The sequence below is a fragment of the Pagrus pagrus genome (assembly GCF_965226575.1).
Source record: "Pagrus pagrus genome assembly, chromosome: 17".
Lineage (NCBI taxonomy): Eukaryota > Metazoa > Chordata > Actinopteri > Spariformes > Sparidae > Pagrus > Pagrus pagrus.
Genome location: NC_140201.1, coordinates 3,787,774 through 3,810,147, shown reverse-complemented (window position 1 = coordinate 3,810,147; position 22,374 = coordinate 3,787,774). Strand labels below are relative to the sequence as shown.

General features: G+C 40.0%; 1 protein-coding gene across 5 annotated transcripts; it reads left to right on the top strand.

Moving 5' to 3' along the window:
• The first annotated feature begins 153 nt into the window (after positions 1 to 153).
• On the top strand, positions 154 to 17,875 carry LOC311273319 (major histocompatibility complex class I-related gene protein-like). 5 transcript variants are annotated; one of them, XM_084380320.1, is made up of 7 exons: positions 154 to 332; positions 3,926 to 4,195; positions 15,938 to 16,216; positions 16,525 to 16,827; positions 16,924 to 17,031; positions 17,268 to 17,285; positions 17,451 to 17,875. In XM_084380320.1, exons 3-7 carry the CDS (start codon positions 15,958 to 15,960, stop codon positions 17,498 to 17,500), a joined length of 738 nt encoding a protein of 245 aa, XP_084236446.1. In that variant the 5' UTR covers positions 154 to 332; positions 3,926 to 4,195; positions 15,938 to 15,957; the 3' UTR covers positions 17,501 to 17,875. The 5 variants fall into 5 exon arrangements, with proteins under 5 accessions (XP_084236446.1, XP_084236443.1, XP_084236444.1 ...); XM_084380317.1 differs by having other exon boundaries at positions 241 to 2,018; XM_084380318.1 differs by lacking the exons at positions 15,938 to 16,216; positions 16,525 to 16,827; positions 16,924 to 17,031; positions 17,268 to 17,285; positions 17,451 to 17,875 and adding exons at positions 5,739 to 6,017; positions 6,320 to 6,622; positions 6,723 to 6,824; positions 7,061 to 7,078; positions 7,244 to 9,368 and having other exon boundaries at positions 241 to 2,018.
• The last annotated feature ends 4,499 nt before the right edge of the window (positions 17,876 to 22,374 follow it).

Below are 22,374 nucleotides of genomic sequence, written 5' to 3'. Positions count from 1 at the left end.
ATTATTTACCGTTATCAAGCGGGAGTTTATGCGAGTGTTTGCTTATTTTGTTGAGAGTGTAACCGAGCGTGTTGTAGAAGTGAGGGCTCGTTACTGGCGCAAGCTGAAGACGAGATGGGACTGTTGCTAGCTGTTAGCATCGCTAGCTGCTAATCAGGAGACTGCAGACGAGGTTGGACATTGGACGTTGCCACGGCTGCTGCAGGACGGAGGAGTCGGAATTGGACCGAGCCTCGGTACAGGACCGAGCCTCTGGACGGGTCTCTGGTCACGTCGCTGCCTCTGGGAAGAGGTTTTGGAGGAAATTGCTGGACGGCTTCTCCGTGGTTCGGGTGAGTATCCTGACCTGCGGTTTGAACGTGGATTTCTATATGAGCTGCAACATGCCGCCATCACTGGTACCAACTGAAACACTACACAAACCCCGGGGTGTTACTATGTAGAAGGTTTCTAATGTGAGTGTATTTCTTGGTTATGAGGTGATTCAAAACAAAGGAAAATGATATGAGCCACAAGGTTTAGACATTAAAACTGTTTATTATTGCTAAATCCTTGTTTGAAGGTGTTTTTCATGCTGGTGATGTTTATATTGAATAAGAGCTATAGTTACGGTTAAAGTCAACTGCATGGGAAAATTAATGCACAATAACAGTATAGTTGCAATTAATAAACTAACCAGGCTTCTCTGCAATTTAGCCATGAGTCATTTTCAATGTGTGTTAATTATTGTAAAACATCCCAAATTATACATTTGAGTAGTTCTCATCAATTCACTCCCATGCAGTCTGATACATGAAAGGGGTATTCATGAAAATCATAAGACAGAGTTGAGTGAGAGGGCTACAATAGAAAATGTCTTTATACAGTATATAAATTTAGTTCTTTATGTGATTAAATGTGTTGCAACAAAAGGGACAAAAACTTTTTGAACACATTTTTAAAAAGATAATCATCTCAGGTGTGTTTAGACTCCTCTGAGACCGCTCCTCTTTATGAAACGGTTCTCTAAACACAATTCTTTCAAAAAAGTAAATAATATTTCATCAATTCAAACAAAGGCAGTGAGTCGCTGTAGGTGTATGATGCTATAAGACAAGAGCTGTGTTAAAATATGTTCAGATGAGTTGATCAAAGTGAAGTCCATCTGTGTTAGAATATAAGTTGATATATCCAATGTAAAGTTTGTCTGGACTTGAAAGTGAAAAAGCCTGTTTTTACAGTTTGACACTGGTCCAGTGTTAAAGTCCTCCTCAGCCACTGAAACAGATATACATTGTGTTTTGATACTGTACCTGTCAAAGACAAAGCCGGGCCAGTCCAAACCGGAACTGATGCTTCTCTGTTTCACTGTTAGGCTGTTTGATATTATGAAACTCTGTCAACATAAAGTGAAAAATGGGACTGTTCACTGTGGAGTGAGGCAGATTTTGAATGCATTCAGGTAACAAAATGTCAGGTAATATAAAAAAAACAAGACAAACCTTTATTTATTTTACATTTTAAAGAAAAGCTTTTCTACCAGCCAGTTTCCATTCTGAACTCACTCAGTTAATTCAGTCGATCTCATGCTACAACTGAAGGGTGGCGTAATAAAGACAAAGTTCAGACACACGCGTACATTAATGTGTTAAGTTGTCCTTCATGAAGTTGAACTGCCATCAAATAATGTTTAACACCTCTATCTACATCTATATCTATATACACCTCTATATATGAAACTACATTATTTGAGTGCAAGAACTTCAATGTATTTTGAGTTTCCAAAGACCACAGGAAAACCCTCTGAAGAAGTTTTACCCCTGTCTAAACCTCTCATCCCCACTGGGGGGAGCTAAAGACACAGTGAGGGAAGGAAGGAGGCGTGTTATCCAAATAGAAAACACCTCCTCCCTTTAGTCACACCATGAAGACTCAACTCCACTGACTCAACTCAGCTGTAAAGTGGATGAAACTTAATTCTCATCAGAACATGAAGATCTTCATTCTCTTGCTTCTCTCGAGCCACTTTGCATATTCGGGTAAGATAACTTTCCTTGAGTTACTTCCTGAAAGCAGTTTATGAAACACAGAACAGTTCACCAGTAAACTAGTGACCTGAAGATGGAGGCTGCCTATCTTTATATTTCAGATCAACGAGTCTGCCCAGCTCAGGGTTCAGATAATATGAAAATGAATTAGGATGTGCCTCTATAGTTCCTAAATAACCTTGAGTTGTGTTTAACTTTGGAACAAGCACATATCCAAGTCTATTGTCAGGAACATACTGTAGTCCTAAAGCCTGTATTACTGTGCTGTGTTACTGGAGGCTGTATGTTGTAAGTGTGGGGTAAAACATAGGAGACAGAGGACTTCAGACATCATACCAGCATTTTACTACAGTTTTAATATCTGTATATGTACAATATGTCACAGACACTAAGACACTCTCTTTCTTTTACTTTTACTTTCACTTTCTCTCCGTCTCCGTTCCCCCTCTGGCTATCTCGCTCTTTAAGCAGGGTGAAAACAAATTACGTCATCACATGTTTCTATAATTATCAAAGTCAAACTCCATGTAAACAGACAGAGCAGGCAGGAGCAACGCAGCTGCCACACAGTACACAGGCAGCCAGTGTGTGTCCAGCCTGTTAGATGGTTCATTGTTGTTGTAGGCTGTTTTATTACACAAAATATATCTTGATGTTTAAAAAAAATGTCCTCAAAAGCACATTAATGCGAGGACTGGAAACAAAATGAAGTATCACAGTATTTTTAACTAAATACCTTGATATCAATTATGCAACAATATTAACTACAATAATTAAGTAAAGTTAGAAAGATATTCACAGATTCGATTTTCGGGATCAATAAATCTGAAGCGAAACACAAATGATGCCTCTATCCCACCGTAATAGCACAGACTACGAGCTACAAGGACCAAAACCCCGATTTTTAAAAAAATAAGCCGTCCTCAGAGCTGGACGGAGAACTTTGATCTCTATACGCAGCCGGCAGCCGGGCGAGTGCGCAGGGATTGTCTGCAAATTGCAATACAAGAGCAAGACGCTGCAAACAAAAATCAATAACTCCACTGTTATACAGTACAGAGACTCCAAAATCACTACACACATCAAGGGTCTCCTCATGGTCATACTACAACAGCTGTTTTGGATAAATAGGCTTTTGCATAATTTTGGTGATTTTTTTATTGGTATTAATCATTAAAAACTTCCAATATTAATCAATAACTCCACTGTTATGTATTGAGACTCCAAAATCACCACACACATCAAGGGTCTCCTCATGGTCATACTACAACAGCTGTTTTGGAAAAATGTGCCTTTTTATAATTAATTGATTAATATTGGTAGATATTATCTAATGATTAATACCAATAAAAAATCACCAAAATTATAAAAACAAACAAGTAGTTATTTCTGATCAATAATCATCAGTAATGTGGATATAATGAAGACGTGGGTGAAGACAAGTATTAGAACAAGTAGAACAGTCTGCTAAGTTCAGAAAATGACATCAAGTAATGTCGCCTTTAAAACCAGGAAAAGACAACACTTATATCATGATATAACAATATCGACAATCTAAGATGACATATAGTCTCTTATCATAGTAACGGTGTAATATCAATATGTTGCAGCCATAAAGGATGCTCACGTTCATATTAGAAGGGGTACCCGATAGTTAAAAGTACTTTGAGTGTAACTTCTCTTTAAAGTCTGTCCAAACACCAAAATGCTTCTCAGTAGTTGGTGGGCCGTACTGAACCCTGTAATGATAGAATAGGTAATAGATAAGTTAGATAAGAAGATTCATGCTGTAGATGGCAGGCCATAACCTTAAGTGTTACCATGACATCATATTGATGATGAATGTGATGATGATGTGTGTATTTATACTGAATGTATGAACCTCTTCTGTCCTGCAGTGAGACACTCCCTGAAGTTTATCTACACTGTATCTTCTGGACTCCCAGACTTCCAGGAGTTTGTTGGAGCTGTAGCAGTTGATGATAATCTGGTGGTTTACTGCGAGGGCAGCAAAAAGATCATCGAACCAAAACATGACTGGGTGAAAAAATTATTGAAAGATGATCCTGACCACTTGGAGCTGTACAAAGGATTATGTTTTGTGCGGAACCCACCTTTTTTCAAAGCCACAATCAATAGTTTGAAACAGCGCTTCAACCAAAGTGGAGGTACAGTATGTAGGATGTTATATTTCACCTTTTACTTCATGAACTGTTGTTTATAATTATAAAAATAATTTAGTAAGATTTGTATCAGATAGGGGTGTAACAATACATGTATTCGTATTGAATTGTTTCGGTACAGGACGTTCGGTTCGGTACAGGGCTGTGCACGGGTGAGTTTCCAGAACAGAAGTTGCGTGTGTTTATTTTCTGCCTGCAGCTACACGTGCAGCCCGTTTACGTCATGGCTAACGCTAGCACGAAACCAGAGCTTGAAGACCCTCCCTTGTCGCTTAAGTCTCCTGCTTGGGAACACTTCGGCTTCCTGATTAAATATTGCAACGGAGAAAGACGAGTCCGGCACGGCGCAGTTCCGCCGAACAGCTGGAGAAACGAAACCGAGGAATTCCCTTGATAATTACATAATCACACACGACTGCAGTTATACGTGTTATAAACATAACACAAAGTGTTCCCGACTGAAGGATTAGAAGAAGACTGGTATTTGTCTCTTTTGAGGTTTGTGTGCTTGTATCAACGTGGAGTGTTTTATTTTGAAAATCAACCGGATGTATTGTTGTTGTTTTGTGTCAGACTTCCTGTCTGCTCTGTGCTAAATTTGGCTGAATTTCTGTGTTGTGCCGCGGCACTTGAAACGGCACCACCCGAGTGTGAATATCACTGCTACATGTAAAAAAAAATGACCTTAGTGCAAACGCAGCTGACTTTGGCAATCAAGCAGCCTCTCCCTAGCAACTCAGCCCGTATGAACAACACACCAGTGCAAACCTGGCAGAAGGACTTAAAGAGACAGTGACAATAATGTATTTAACTTATTACCAGGCAGCACTTTACAACAGTATTCAATTTTTTTCATTTTATTTTCATATTTTGTATAATGTTACAATAAATTGTTGGTTTACAAAAGTTCCGAATAAACAACAAGCAAAACTAACCCTTTTTTTCCCCGTACTGTACCGAAAATGAACCGAACCGTGACCTCAGAACCGGGGTGCGTATCGAACCGTGATTTTTGTGTATTGTTACACCCCTAGTATCAGAAATATTTGGAATTGATGTTATCAGCCTCCCTGGGCTGAAAGAAAGTTTTCATCATGCACAGTGAAAAAGACTGAATACTTTACTGACTAATACTGCTTCAGGGGATGACTGGACCACAGAACATCTGATTGGTGTGCACATTGAAACACGAGGATCCAAGAACCTTTAAATCATTTATTGAGTTGGGAATGCTCCATCAGATGGATGGATGAATGACAGGATGGATGATTTCTGTACAACAGCAAATATAGATCAATATATATGAATATATACGAGTCAAAGCCTCACACAACTGACGCTCAACTTGACATTTTTTAACACACAGAATATAACTATTATACTACACAACTAGAGAAAACTGTTTTTGTGTTAGTCCTCTCTATAATAGTTTGGACTCAAACCAGGGACGCTGCATCACTGTTCATTGTTGGCATCTTAAACCTTAAAGTGATGAGGTGAGGTGTTTCTTTCTCTGTCTCTGTCTCAGGTGCCCACATTTTACAGAAGATTAAAGGCTGTGAGTGGGATGATGAGACTGGAGAGGTTATTGGTTATAATCAGTATGGTTATGATGGAGAAGACTTCATATCAATCGACCTGAAGACAGAGACATGGATCGCTCCAAAACCACAGGCTGTCATCACCAAACTGAGATGGGATGCTGACAAAGCTAGAATGAAATTAAATCAGTATTACCTCACAGTGATTTTCCCTGAGTGGCTGAAGAAGTGTGTGGACTATGGGAGGAGCTTTCTGCTGAGAACAGGTAGAATCACATGACCTGATGTAGTTTAATGAACACAATCATGTTCATACAGTCTGCTCAGACTGAACTGCTGTTGTGTTATCACTGCAGTCAGTCTGACATTACATTGTTTTCTCTGTTTATTTTCTGTAGCTGTAAGATTCAATGTTGTCCTAACCAATCAGTACACACTGACATTTTGGCTGTTCTGAAATATATCAATGCTCAGACTGTGATAGCCAGTGTACACTTAGCATGAGTTAAGTAAGTTTGCTCAGTCTCAGTGTTTCAACCTAGAAATAGTTTCATTGAACTCTCTCCAGAGCTTCCCACAGTGTCTCTCCTCCAGAAGACTCCCTCCTCTCCAGTCAGCTGCCACGCTACAGGTTTCTACCCTCACAGAGCCTTACTCGTCTGGAGGAAAGATGGAGAGGAGCTTCATGAGGAGGTGGACCACGGAGAGATCCTCCCCAACCACGATGGAACCTTCCAGATGAGTGTTGACCTGAACCTTTCATCAGTCACACCTGAAGACTGGACGAGGTACGACTGTGTGTTTCAGTTCTCTGGTGTGAAGGAGGACATCATCACCAAACTGGAGAAAGATCGGATCAGGACCAACTGGGGTAAGAGTGAGATCACAGGGTGCTGAAGGGGAGTGCATGGGAATTGATCTTGGGAAAAAAAACAAAGACGGTAATAATAAACTATTATTGTATTCACCAGTGAAGCCCAGTGACATGACCGTCCTCGTCACTGCTGCAGTGGTTGTTCTTGCTCTCATTCTCATCGGTGCTGCTGGATTAATCTTTTACAAAAAGAAGAAAGGTGAGAGAGAAAAAGGAAAGATTTCACTACTTTGATTTCATTCTTTGAGTTGATTTCTTTTATTCAGGTTGCAAAATTAAAACAAGCATCAGAGAAAGTAAATACAGTCAAGCACTAAACAGACTGAGTATAAACAGATACTCAGTTTGAGTGAGTAGAAGAGAGGAATAAAGTGACTAAAGATAATCTGGCATTTACAACTGTGACTGAAATGATGTCTTTTGTTTTGATTTCAGCCATTAGCCCTCCATCTTGTAAGTAAAACTTACTTTGGTTCTATTTCAGCTGATCTGACTCACACTTCATGTTTTAGATTAACAAATGTTTCACATTATTGTGCAGATTAACCTTTTCAACAGTGTTTCCTGTATTTATTGTTTCTAAAAGTTCAATATGGGATGTTTGTTTCTGACCTGCAGCTCCTGACAACAGCACAGAGCTCTCTGAGCAGCTGAATCCAGAGACCTGAATGACAAACACGCTCAGTGACTCTCCTGGTGTCACTTTATTTAGCTTTGCAGAACTAAAAGACAGTAAAAGATGGCTTCTTGCACTATAAGTACAGTTATATAAAAAGAGCTGATTGAAAAGGTGGGACTGTTCTATGTTCTATGACTCTGATTGGTTGTTTTATTAATTGTTGTTTTCTGTCCAATTCATACTCAAAACAATCAGAGGACAGCGTATGACCAGACTTTAGTTACAAACAAAACATGTAAGAATCATAAACTTGTGTTTGTCACAGAGATTATTTTCAGCGACATTCAAAAGTCCAATTCAAAAATCCTATAGACTTCTTGTGGAGGGAACCAGGTCGATGCTAACTTCGGGGTAAGCCTCCAAAAATATGTTATTGCTGCACCACTCTTTAGATGGAGAATGTAGAGTTTGGTCTCTGGAGTCATGCTATGCAGGGTCGAGGTGAAGTCTGAACAAGTGAGTCTTGAGTCTTTTGCCGAAGATAGCGAGTGACTCTGCTGTCCTGACATTGGTCGGGAGTTTGTTTCACCACTGAGAGAACAGAGAAGAGTCATGAGTTCGCTGAGCGACATTTGTTTGCTCTCAGCAATGGCGGTACCTGCCGGCCAGCTGATGTAGTGGAGCAAAGTGTTGGTGCTGGGCCGTGTGGTCTGACCAGCGTTTGGAGGTAGATGGGTGCAGTTCCGTTGACGGCCTTGAAGGCCAGTACCATCGTCTTGAATCGGATGCGGGCTGCAACAGGACGCCAGTGGAGGTCACGGAGGAGGGGGGTCACATGGGAGAATTTGGGTAGATTGAAAACAAGGCGGGCTGCAGCATTCTGGATATGCTGCAACGGTTTAGTCGCAGAGGCTGGGAGTCCAGCCAAAAGTGAGTTGCAGTAGTCCAGGTGGGAGATGACCAGTGCTTGGACCAGGAGTTGCGTTGTGTCCTTTGTGAGGAAAGACCGGATCCTGCGGATGTTGTAGAGGGCAAACCTGCATGATCGGGCCACAGCAGTGATGTTGGGGGTGCAGGATAGTCTGTCGTCGAGGATTACACCCAGGTTCCTCGCAGTCGATGAAGGCAATACTGTGACTGACAGGTCCATGCGAGGGCAGTCTTTCCCTGGGATGAAGAGGAGTTCAGTTTTATGAAGGTTGAGCTTGAGGTGGTGCGCAGTTGTCCAAGCGGAGATGTCTGCCAGACATTCCGAGATGCACTTTGCAACATGGGTGTCGGAGGATGGGGGAAAAAAGAGGAACAGTTGGGTGTCGTCTGCATAACAGTAGTAAGAGAATCCATGTGATGTGATTGCAGAGCCTAGTGATCTAGTGTATAGTGAAAACAGAAGTGGTCCTAGTACTGAGCCTTGTGGGACACCAGTTTCCAGAAAGCAGGGTGTGGACAAGGAGCCATTGCATATGACCTGAAAGGTGCGATTTGTCAGGTATGATGTGAACCAGGTTAGCACAGAGTCAGCGATGCCAAGTTCAGCCAGAGTGGAGAGGAGGATTTGGTGGTTGACTGTGTCAGACACAGAAGATAAGTCGAGGAAAATGATGACGGATGAGTGGGACGAGACTCTGGCGGCACGGAGGGACTCGGTCACTGTGAGGAGGGCCGTCTCAGTGGAGTGAGCAGTCCTGAAGCCCGACTGGTTGGGGTCAAGGAGGTTGTTTTGTGAAAGATAGGAGGACAGTTGGTTGTAGACTGCGCGTTCCGGGGTCTTAGAGAGGAATGAAAGAAGAGATACAGGTCTGTAGTTTCGGATGTCAGCTGAGTCTAGGGTGGGTTTCTTTTGGAGTGGCTTTACTGTAGCTGTCTTGAAAGGAGCTGGAATAAAGCCTGAAGTGAGGGAGGAGTTGATCAGGGTGGTGAGGAATGGCAAGATGTTGTGTGAGATGTCTGGGAGGAGAGAGGATGAAGATGTATATCCACAAATGTACAACTATGAACTTATGAGACTAAACATGTAAATTCCTTTACAGTGATGAACATGAATGAATGTTAAACTCAAATGTGTTGTTCTTTCTTTTTGTGCTGATGTTTGTCTTTTCAATAAAATCCTCACATTTTAAAAAGTTTGGTCCACATGCTCATTTGTGACGACACTTCAATATATTACCTGAGCATTCAGTATTCTCACAGAGGATTCGAATGAGGAGATTGATATCAATGTTAACTCTGAGCAGAGTTAGCTCCCAGACAAGGTTAGCTTAGTTTAGCATGAACACTGAAGTTAGAGATTAAACAGCGAGCCAGAATCTCTGTTAAAGGAGCCTTCTGACAACTAAAAAGCTGACTGACTGATGTCCTGTTACGCTTCACCTCTGAGGAGGTCAGAAGATACGTTTAGAAAGAAAGAGAAACAAACTGAGACTAAGAGACTCAGAGTGAGATACATGTTGAAACATGTTTATTCACAGTAGTGATTTGAGCTGACGGTTAACACAGATTAAATGTACAAGCAACATACAACAATAATAGAAATGACTTAAACACAGAGGTACCCTGAGAGAAAATGATTAAATGTTACTATATAATACTGTTTATATGGGTTTATTACATTTATTTCAGCTGGTAAAGTGTTGTGATGTGGGCCTATAAATGTATTGCTGTTAATATTTGTATGGTTAATGTGGCGAATGACACCAGAATGTCCTATGTTTTGAAGGCCTTTGAACGCCTCAGGTTTCTGTTACTTGGGTTCTCATTTGTTAGTGCAGCTGTCAATCATTTTCTCTGTTATTGGGGATTAACCTGTCGGATTGTTAGAGGGGCGGGACTGGAGGGAAAGCGAGGGAAATGAGGAGAGAAGCTGCGGAGAGAAGCGGAAAGACGTTAAGTCCGAGCAAACTGTCAAATAACTTCATGGAAAAGTATTATTTACCGTTATCAAGCGGGAGTTTATGCGAGTGTTTGCTTATTTTGTTAAGAGTGTAACCGAGCGTGTTGTAGAAGTGAGGGCTCGTTACTGGCGCAAGCTGAAGACCGAGATGGGACTGTTGCTAGCTGTTAGCATCGCTAGCTGCTAATGAGGAGATGCTGTGGACGAGGTTGGACATTGGACGTTGCCACGGCTGCTGCAGGACGGAGGAGTCGGTGACGGACCGAGCCTCGGGACAGGACCGAGCCTCTGGACGGGTCTGTGGTCACGTCGCTGCCTCTGGGAAGAGGTTTTGGAGGAAATTGCTGGATCGCTTCTCCGTGGTTCGGGTGAGTATCCTGACCTGCGGTTTCAACTTGGATTTCTATATGAGCTGCACATTGTGGTCAGACAGACAATCTTCCATATCTTGATGAAATACAGTCCCATTAACACTAAAGTTTTTTTAATTATGTTCCATGGCCCGATGACGGTTTGTGGAAAATTTGGTGCAAATCGGCCAATAGGGGGCGCTTTTATTGCTAAATGACGAAACAACAGCTTGACTGCCTTGACTTTCCATTCCTCAACAAAAGTTGTTGCATGACCAAGCCCCGACAGCAGCACGCCGTGACGGCAGCACGCCCCGACGCGTGTGGACTGCCAGGGCCCGTTCATCGCTGCTTGCAGCTTTAATTTTTATATGTAAATATTAGCATTTTAGCTCAATAGCTTCCAGGTCATGTGATCAATTGACTAAAAATCATGTTGGGATCATGTAACTACACTGGCTGCATGAGATACACCTCTTGTTTTTACATTTTACGTCTGTTCATCATTTCTATTTAATTTTTATTAGCAAATATTAGCATTTTTAGGAAATATTAGCATTTTAGCTCAATAGCTTCCAGGTCATGTGATCAATTGACTCAAAATCAGTGTCGGATCATGTAGCTACACTGGCTGCATGAGATACGCCTCTTGTTTTTACATTTTACATCTCTAAATATTTTTTATTATTTTTTATTAATTTTTATATGTAAATATTAGCATATTAGCTCAATAGCTTCCAGGTCATGTGATCAATTGACTCAAAATCATGTTGGGATCATGTAACTACACTGGCTGCATGAGATGCGCCTCTTGTTTTTACATTTTACATCTGTTCATAATTTTTATTAATTTTTATTAGCAAATATTAGCATTTTTAGCAAATATTAGCATTTTAGCTCAATAGCTTCCAGGTCATGTGATCAACTGACTCAAAATCAGTGTGGGATCATGTAACTACACTGGCTGCATGAGATACGCCTCTTGTTTTTACATTTTACATCTCTAAATATTTTTTATTATTTTTTTATTAATTTTTATTAATTTTTAATATGTAAATATTAGCATTTTAGCTCAATAGCTTCCAGGTCATATGATCAATTGACTCAAAATCAGTGTGGGATCATGTAACTACACTGGCTGCATGAGATACACCTCTTGTTTTTACATTTTACATCTTTTCATATTTTTTATTAATTTTTATTATTTTTTATTAATTTTTATATGTAAATATTAGCATATTAGCTCAATAGCTTCCAGGTCATGTGATCAATTGACTCAAAATCATGCTGGGATCATGTAACTACACTGGCTGCATGAGATACACCTCTTGTTTTTACATTTTACATCTTTTCATATTTTTTATTAATTTTTTATTATTTTTTATTAATTATTATATGTAAATATTAGCATGTTAGCTCAATAGCTTCCAGGTCATGTGATCAATTGACTCAAAATCATGTTGGGATCATGTAACTACACTGGCTGCATGAGATACGCCTCTTGTTTTTTCATTTTACATCTCTAAATATTTTTTATTAATTTTTATATGTAAATATTAGCATGTTAGCTCAATAGCTTCCAGGTCATGTGATCAATTGACTCAAAATCATGTTGGGATCATGTAACTACACTGGCTGCATGAGTCATGGGTCACCAGATTTGGCCCGTAGCTCGCTACACATGAGTACGTTAATTCGATACTACAACTGCCCTCATCTTCAGATCTTGATGATGACACCTTGTCAAAAGCTTTTGCCTCCGATATACATATGTATCATGACCAGACGCACAAAATACCCCTCGGCACTGAAACCCTCAGTCCAACAGGAAGTCGGCTATTTTGGTTCACAGCGGCCATTTTGTCAAACTTGAAGCCCCGCCTCCTACATGCACATACACTAATGAATTTCGGCACGCATAAGTATCGTGACCAAACGCACAACAAAGCCTGTTGGACCCACAACCTCAGTCCAACGGGAAGTTTGCCATTTTGGTTCAAAGTTGAGATGTTGCCGCCATTTCCACCCATTTCCATGGCTCGTACTTTAATTAACTTGCCCTACAGATTTAACACCACAGACTTCACAGTCACTAAGACTCATCCTCATACCTTGATGATGAAAAGTTGTAAAAAGCTTTCGCCTACGTTATTCCTCGTGGGCATGACAGTCTGAACTTTCGATGCTTGGCCATTGTAAGAGCCACGTCAATGTGTGGTGTGTGTTGGACACAAACTGTCCACTAGGTGGCTATGTTGTGTTGTGGGTCAGCCTGATATCAATCAATCAGACGTCATTCATATACAATCGCACATTTAATACAAATACAATGTAGCACAAAGAACTTCAGACAATAAAACCAAGCACAACAAAACAGAAGTGAAACCAAAAGACACACACACACACACACTTTCTCTCACACATAACACATATATACATTTCTGACAGAAGCTTACTGAGGCGCTATCTTTCGCTCAGCTATGTGCTGTGACGACAAACATCATCCAATTTACATGACATTCACAGGCTGTCTCCAAATCATACATTACAACATGACATATAATTGATGGGTTAGCTCTAGGGCTACATACTGGACACAGGCAAACTTGCCCTCTGCGTCTGCCCTCCAACGGCGCCACGGCCCAACGTACGTGGGGGGGCGAGGGCCCGTTCACGCTGCTTGCAGCTTTAATTTCATTTACATTTTAAAGAAAAGCTTTTCTGCCAGCCAGTTTCCATTCTGAACTCACTCAGTTAATTCAGTTGATCTCATGCTACAACTGAAGGGTGGCGTAATAAAGACAAAGTTCAGACACACACATTAATGTGTTAAGTTGTCCTTCATGAAGTTGAATCACCATCAAATCTATCTAATCTATTTATATCTATATCTATATACACCTCTATATCTGAAACTACATTATTTGAGTACAAGAACTTCAATTTATTTTGAGTTTACAAAGACCACAGGAAAACCCTCTGAAGAAGTTTTACCCCTGTCTAAACCTCTCATCCCCGCTGGGGGGAGCTAAAGACACAGTGAGGGAAGGAAGGAGGCGTGTTATCCAAATAGAAAACACCTCCTCCCTTTAGTCACACCATCAAGACTCAACTCCACTGACTCAACTCAGCTGTTAAGTGGATGAAACTTACTTCTCATCAGAACATGAAGATCTTCATTCTCTTGCTTCTCTCGAGCCACTTTGCATCTTCAGGTAAGATAACTTTCCTTGGGTTACTTCCTGAAAGCAGTTTATGAAACACAGAACAGTTCAGCAGTAAACTAGTGACCTGAAGATGGAGGCTGCCATCTTTATATTTCAGACCAACGAGTCTGCCCAGCTCAGGGTTCAGATAATATGAAAATGAACTTGTTACTGGAGGCTGTATGTTGTAAGTGTGGGGTAAAACATAGGAGACAGATGACTTCAGACATCATACCAGCATTTTACTACAGTTGTAATATCTGATTATGTCACAGACGCGAAGACGCTCTATATTTTACTTTCACTTCCTCTCCGTCACCCCCTCTCGTTCCCCCTCCGGCTTCCTCACTCTTTCAGCAGGGTTAAAATATATTACGTCATCATATGTTTCTATAAATATCAGAGTCAAACTCCATATAAACGGACGGAGCAGGCAGGAGCAACGCAGCTGCCACACAGTACACAGGCATCCAGTGTGTCCAGCCTGTTAGGTGGCTCAGGTAGATGTGGACTGACATTGTTGTTACACAGAGTTGTTCTTTGTCTTTTATTGAGTGCAGGAAGAAGAAAAGCTTCTTAATGATGAGGCAGTTATAGAAGATGATCAGTTTTATTGCCCTGTCACAGGATCAGAACAACAGTCATGAACAGTAGACTGAAAACAACAGACATTGAGAAGCTTCATTGAAAGTCATTGCACAATAGCAAACATACAGTATGAAAGGACAAACCACAGTTCATTTTATAACTTTCAAACTCAGGGTGTGTCTTCTAACAGTAAACTCACTTCTATCAATGTCGACACTTACATCATGATATAAAAGTATCCACAATCTAAGATGACATACAGTCTCTTATCATAGAAACGGTGTAATATCAATATGTTGCAGCCATAAAGGAAGCTCACGTTCATATTAGAAGGGGTACCTGATAGTTAAAAGTACTTTGAGTGTAACTTCTCTTTAAAGTCTGTCCAAACACCAACATGCTTCTCAGTAGTTGGTGGGCCGTACTGAACCCTGTAATGATAGAATAGGTAATAGATAAGTTAGATGAGAAGATTCATGCTGTAGATGGCAGGCCATAACCTTAAGTGTTACCATGACATCATATTTATGAGGAGTGTGATGATGATGTGTGTATTTATACTGAATGTATGAACCTCTTCTGTCCTGCAGTGAAACACTCCCTGAACTATATCTTAACTGCATCTTCTGGACTCCCAGACTTCCAAGAGTTTGTTGCAGCTGCAGTGGTTGATGATAATCTGGTGGCTTACTGCGACAGCAACGAACAGATAATCGAACCAAAACACGACTGGGTAAAAAAATTATTGGAAGATGATCCGAACCAGGTGGAGCAGTACACAAGATTATGTTTTGTGTGGTACCCAACTTATTTCAAAGACACAATCAATATTTTGAAACAGCGCTTCAACCAAAGTGGAGGTACAGTATGTACGACGTTGTATTTCACCTTTTACTTCATGAACTGTTCTTTATAATTATAAAAATAATCTAGTAAGATTTGTATCAGAAATATTTGGAATTGATGTTATCAGCCTCCCTGGGCTGAAAGAGAGTTTTCATCATGCACAGTGAAAAAGACTGAATACTTTACTGACTAATACTGCTTCAGGGGATGACTGGACCACAGAACATCTGATTGGTGTGCACATTGAAACACGAGGATCCAAGAACCTTTAAATCATTTATTGAGTTGGGAATGCTCCATCAGATGGATGGATGAATGACAGGATGGATGATTTCTGTACAACAGCAAATATAGATCGATAAATATGAATACATGCCAAAACTAAGTAACACAAAAAGTGCATGAGAACAAGGGTAGCTTACATTATTAATGCATCCATGAGTCTTCTGTAATCCTTCACTGTGATTCTGTTATTCAAAACAAAAAGTAAATCCAGAATAACAATACACAACGACTGTAAATCTAAATATACGCCGTGAGCCATATTTACAGGGTTAAGCTTCTCACAGGAGAGGAAGTAGGAATCAAACAACTCCAGATAATACACCACAGTCTGGTGGGAAGGCAGATACACATTATAAATACACACAGAATATAACTATTATACTACACAACTAGAGAAAACTGTGTTTGTGTTAGTCCTCTCTATAATAGTTTGGACTCAAACCAGGGACGCTGCATCACTGTTCATTGTTGGCATCTCAAACCTTAAAGTGATGAGGTGAGGTGTTTCTCTCTCTGTCTCTGTCTCAGGTGTTCACATTTTACAGAGGATGAGTGGCTGTGAGTGGGATGATGAGACCGGAGAGGTTGTTGGTTATAATCGGTTTGGTTATGATGGAGAAGACTTCCTATCAGTTGACCTGAAGGCAGAGACATGGATCGCTCCAAAACCACAGGCTGTATTCACCAAACTGAGATGGGATGCTGACAAAGCTAGAATGAAATTAAATCAGCATTACCTCACAGTGCTTTACCCTGAGTGGCTGAAGAGGTATTTGGACTATGGGAGGAGCTCTCTGCTGAGAACAGGTAGAATCACATGACCTGATGTAGTTTAATGGACACAATCATGTTCAGACAGTCTGCTCAGACTGAACTGCTGTTGTGTTATCACTGCAGTCAGTCTGACATTACATTGTTTTCTCTGTTTATTTTCTGTAGCTGTAAGATTCAATGTTGTCCTAACCAATCAGTAGACACTGACATTTTGGCTGTTCTGAAATTTCTTTCCATCGGTGCTCAGGCTGTGATAGCCAGTGTACACTTAGCATGAGTTAAGTCAGTTTGCTCAGTCTCAGTGTTTCAAACTAGAAATAATTTCATTGAACTCTCTCCAGAGCTTCCCTCAGTGTCTCTCCTCCAGAAGACTCCCTCCTCTCCAGTCAGCTGCCACGCTACAGGTTTCTACCCTCACAAAGCCGCACTCTTCTGGAGGAAAGATGAAGAGGAGCTTCATGAGGAGGTGGACCATGGAGAGATCCTCCCCAACCACGATGGAACCTTCCAGATGAGTGTTGACCTGAACCTTTCATCAGTCACACCTGAAGACTGGACGAGGTACGACTGTGTGTTTCAGTTCTCTGATGTGAAGGAGGACATCATCACCAAACTGGAGAAAGATCGGATCAGGACCAACTGGGGTAAGAGTGAGATCAGAGGGTGCTGAAGGGGAGTGCATGGGAATTGATCTTGGAAAAAACAAAAACATTAACAATAAATATTATTGTATTCAACAGTGAAGCCCAGTGACATGACCGTCCTCGTCACTGCTGCAGTGGTTGTAGTGGTTGTTGCTCTCATTCTCATCGGTGCTGCTGGATTCATGGTTTACAAAAAGAAGAAAGGTGAGAGAGAAAAAGGAAAGATTTCACTACTTTGATTTCAGTCTTTGAGTTGATTTTTTTATTCAGGTTGCAAAATTAAAACAAGCATCAGAGAAAGTAAATACAGTCAGCACTAAACAGACTGAGTATAAACAGATACTCAGTTTGAGTGAGTAGAAGAGAGGAATAAAGTGACTAAAGATAATCTGGCATTTACAACTGTGACTGAAATGATTTGTCTTTTGTTTTGATTTCAGCCATTAGCCCTCCATCTTGTAAGTAAAACTTACTTTGGTTCTATTTCAGCTGATCTGACTCACACTTCATGTTTTAGATTAAAACATGTTTCACATTATTGTGCAGATGAACCTTTTCAACACTGTTTCCTGTATTAATTGTTTCTAAAAGTTCAATATGGGATGTTTGTTTCTGACCTGCAGCTCCTGACAACAGCACAGAGCTCTCTGAGCAGCTGAATCCAGAGACCTGAATGACAAACACACTCAGTGACTCTCCTGGTGTCACTTTATTTAGCTTTGCGGAGCTGAAAGAAAGTAAAAGAAGTTAATGAGAATTAAAATGAAGTAACATATAAAAAAGGACTGATTGAAAAGGTGGGACTGTTCTATGTTCTATGACTCTGATTGGTTGTTTTATTGATTGTCGCTTTTGTCCTCTAATGATGTACAGCTGAGGTGATGTCAGATGATGCAGCTCTAATTATCATTAAGTAAGAGAGTTAGCAAAGCGCTACACCTCACCATGTGAAGAGACAGTAATGTAAGATAGTTTGGTTTGGGACTTCTAACACCTGATTTGTTGGTGTGCTGTCAGTTGTCTGCGTAGAGTAAATGGAAGAACTGAACCGTTTCTGTGTTTCTGTTACAAATAGTTTGTTTTAAGGAGTTGTTAATGAACAACTTAAGCTAAAAAGAGGTGCCCATCCAACCGTTTCATTCGACCCATATGAAGTGATCAGACAAGGCTGCATCGGGCCTCTTCAACTACTTTTTCAGAAGGGTTGGATTTGAAAAAGAAATGAAGTGTCAAGGGGCCGGACTTTTACGTTCCCTGTGTCTGAATTTGTGTTAAAACATGCACTTTTTAAAAACTTTTTTTCTCCACTTTGTTGTTATCTATGGTAAGACTACTTGAACCAGACAGCAGTGATGGCGGTTGGACTGCTCAGTGTGCCGTGGGATTCATGTGAAGTTGCCAATGAAACCAGTTTGGCCAGGCAATGTAGTTTATAAGGCCGGGTCATCAGCAGAGTTTCTGCTGTTTGTTTGTTGTTTGTTTGTTTGGCTGAGTGAAGGATTTAAAGGCAGCTTAAAGATGTTTAGGTCAGGATTAGAGAATAGTGTCTCCTGTCAGAGGGCTCAGTAGATTTGTAGTGGACCAGTCTGATACCCACTGCAGTTCAATGACGGGTCGAAACATCATTTAACATGAATACTGTGCAACCAACTGTTGGTACATTTTACTGTGTATTGATTGTTGATGAATTTTCATTAATCTGATTAACCCAGGTGAGGAAGGAGATTCAGGAGATTCCCTGTCTGTGATTATTTAACCTGCCACAGAATACTCTGTGGAAATGTGCTTACCTGAGTCATGTTGTTATTGATGGGAGAATATGGAGTTTGATCTATCACAGAGCTGGTGCGTCTCTCTTATGAGATATAGTGAAGGTTGGATGTTGGAGGAACAGAATGTGACCTGTTTGGGAGACAGCACCTTATCTGCCCAGCTGCTTAATACAACCGTTTCTTCCACTACTAACAAGATCTGGTGTAGGGAGAGGAAAAGGACCCTCTGCACACACAGAAGCCTTTGACCCCGAGCATGACCTCAGGGTGACTGTACCTCCTGGGTGAGCAGAGTGGGGGATGTATCTCTGTACAGTAAACTTACAATTGAGTCTGTTGAGATGCCTCAAGTGTCATCTACAAGATTCCTGGGAATTATTGTTGATGAAGGTTTGAGTGAGAGAGAACAAACTGACTGGGTTAGCAGAAAAATAATTAAATCTATTGGTATAATAAGGAGGGTCAGTCATCTTGTCACCACAAACTGTCTCCTTACTCTTTGTTACAGTTTAATTTATCCCTATCTTTCATATTGTAATATAGTTTGGGCGAATACTTTTCCTACTACTCTCTACAAAATCTTGGTCCTCCAGAAATGTTTTGTTAGAATTGCAACTCAATCAGAGTCACACATCTCATCTCCTCCTCTAGTTCAAAAACTACAAATTCTTACTATTTACGATATTAATATTTCTCAAATATGTGTTTTTATTCATAAGATACATTCAAGTGAAGGGAATATTCCTGAGCATTTCAAGATTTACTTCAAAGCAAATTCACAGGTCCATTCTTATTCAACTCGTCAATCTTCAGATCTTCATCCTCCTAAATTTCTTACTTGCAGAGGTCAGTTTTCAATAAGATTTAGGGGTACCAAATTATGGAATGGCTTTTCCCATCTGGCAAAAAACTGTTCCTCTATAAAGTGCTACAAAAGAAACTTAAAAGATAATTTAACGGTTGTTTTGTAATTGCTTTTTTTCATGTATTGTTGTCCATGTGTCCATGTTTTATTTTGATTCACACATGCTCTAGGTATTAATCAATTAGATGTATAAACCAATATTCCCCTCACGGACACACACACACACAGACACACACACACACACACACTCATACACATTACCGGTCACATTCTCTGCTTTTACATTGATGTTATTATTATGTTGTTATTATATATAATTTGTTACTATTAGCTTGTTATCACTATATATATATATATATATATATATGATTTTTTGTATGTTAATTTTGTTTTTCCTTATAACATTATTGTAACCTTTAACATTATTTAGGTTGGGGCTTCAAATAAGCCCACTGGGTTTTCTGCCTCTCCCTGCACTCATGTTAATTGTATTCTTTGTCATTCTTTGTGTATTTTTTTCTTTTTAACTGTGCAAAATAAATAAAACTAAAATTATCTAAATATACCTAATTCCTTCACATTGATGAACATGAATGAATGTCAAAGTCAAATGCATTGGTTTTTTCTTTTTGTGCTGAAGTTTGTCTTTTCAATAAAATCCTCAAAGTTAAAAAGTTTGGCTGTTTTTCTACGTCCACATGCTCATTTGTGACTGTAGTTGCAATAATTATATTACCTGAACATTCAGTGTTCTCACAGAGGATTTGAATGAGGAGATTGATATCAATGTTCACTCTGAGCAGAGTTATCTCCCAGACAAGGTTAGCTTAGCTTAGCATGGACACTGAAGTTAGAGATTAGACAGCGAGCCAGTATCTCTGTTAAAGGAGCCTTCTGACAGTTTAAGCAACATTATGTAGCTTTTTCAGCTTCAAAATCATTTTGATGGTACAGTGTCTTGTAACAGGGTGAATGGTGTCTCTGTCACTTGTTTCTGCACTATGTGACTTCAGAGAGACGGTCGGATCACAGCGTTGTATACACTTTTACTTTCACTTACACTCAGAAGCCCTCAGCACAAAAGAGCAAATCTTTACCTCTGAGGTGGTCAGAGGATCAGTTTAGAAAGAAAGTGAAACAAATGATGAAGTAGAAAACTGAGAGACTCAAAGTGAAATACATGATGAAACATGTTCATTCACAGTAGTGATTTAGATTGGGAGTAAAAAAACATTAAATGTACGAGCAACATTCAACAATAATGAAATCACATATACAGAGGTAACACCTGAAGGGTAAAAAGAGAAAATACATATAATCACATGTTTTTTCCCCATTAGAGCTCTGCCCACTTCAAACATGCAGTATGTGATTCTGGAGAAACATAGTTGATTGCTGAGTCTCCCAGGTCATCAGATACCAGTGCTTTGGGTCGGGCAGCTGTGAAACTCTCAGCCTCTATTTCATACATGTCTTTTGCTGCCATCTAACGGCTGTTTAGTGGTATTATATACAGTATTACAAACAGGGCCGTGACAATTGTATTGTATAGCCTGATTCCCTTTCAGGCAGATAAAAGAAATATTTCACACACACTGGGCACTTTAAGGAATCCAAGTTTGACTGGTTCTGTCCAAACTGAAACCTTTGTAAAATATATGTGCTCTGTGGTATTTCTATCTACTTTGGTTCAGTTGTAGTCGAGGAGCTGCTGAATGATTTCAGTGGCATCTCTGTGCACAGGATCATCGCTATCATGGTGTTATCTACTGTCTGATCTAGATTAAGTTATAGGTGGTGATAAAAATGTACATGGGGATACATTCTCTGAGCTCTTAACTGTCCACTGAGACCAAGATCATGTATATTGACCTCATAGTTGTGGAGCTATTTTTGGGTTTGTCCGTCTAGACAAGCCACCAGCACCATGTTTACTTCAAAATATGTTTAAAAAATAAATACTTTTATACTTTACATTTTTAGAGTAACTATGACATGTTGCTGGTACATGAGGGTGAATGTAATCCCTAAAACTGTAGAGCTAAAAGGGAAGTTCAGTACTTAATAGTAACGTTTGCTGTGTGGAGACATTGTTCACCTGCTGTCTGTTTTTAAAATGTTTCTTCTTAACATATATGACATCACTTGTTATTGTTCTTTTGTACTTTCTGGGTTTTAATTACTGTTTTACTGTTTCAAGACTAAATTGTCATTAATGTATTTATTTCTTACAACTGATATTTATGTTATTGGGTTTTGTCCTTGTATTTACTAAGTTCTCCTTGTGGTTATAATAATCTCATTTCATTCATTACTGTTCTGCATATTGCCTGTTGCTCTTGCATTAATAAAGTCTAATGGTATTTTTCACATTAAAGGTGTTTTAATATTTTCTTTGAACAGGAAGTAGATTTAGAAGGAAAAAAAAGATGTCCTCATGTGGGGACGATGGGCTTGTTTTACTGTATAACATAATAAAGTCACCAATGTGAAGCAAAGAATAAGAATTGCTTCCGACTCATCTTCTCATGGATGAAGACCTTCAGCTGCAGTGTTACCTGCGCTGATGAGGATTAGGGATGTGTAAAGTGAAGTTCTGTGTAGGGTTTCTTTAGCAGGATGTTCTGAGCCTCTGGGGAGTTGTGCTATGAAAACCCACATAGATCTTCAGAGAGCAGCACGGTGGCTCAGGGGTTAAGGTTAACACTGTGGCTTCGCAGCAGAGGGTTCTGGGTTTTTTCAGCCCTCTTTCTGTCCGTGTGAAGTTGCTCGTTCTCCCCGTGTCTGCGTGGGTTTTCTCCAGGTGGTCCGGTTTCCTCCCACACTCATTCAGTCAATAAACAATCAGAATTAATTTTAGCAAACTGTGTCATGACTTTCATTAGTCTAAGTAACACCACTAGTATTAAG

Coding starts and splice junctions, on each gene's coding strand:
- LOC311273319 (XM_084380317.1), top strand. CDS start 1,946: ATGAAACTTAATTCTCATCAGAACATGAAGATCTTCATTCTCTTGCTT. Junction 4,196..15,937: donor GCGCTTCAACCAAAGTGGAG/GTACAGTATGTA, acceptor TCTCTGTCTCAG/GTGTTCACATTTTACAGAGG. Junction 16,828..16,923: donor TCGGATCAGGACCAACTGGG/GTAAGAGTGAGA, acceptor TGTATTCAACAG/TGAAGCCCAGTGACATGACC.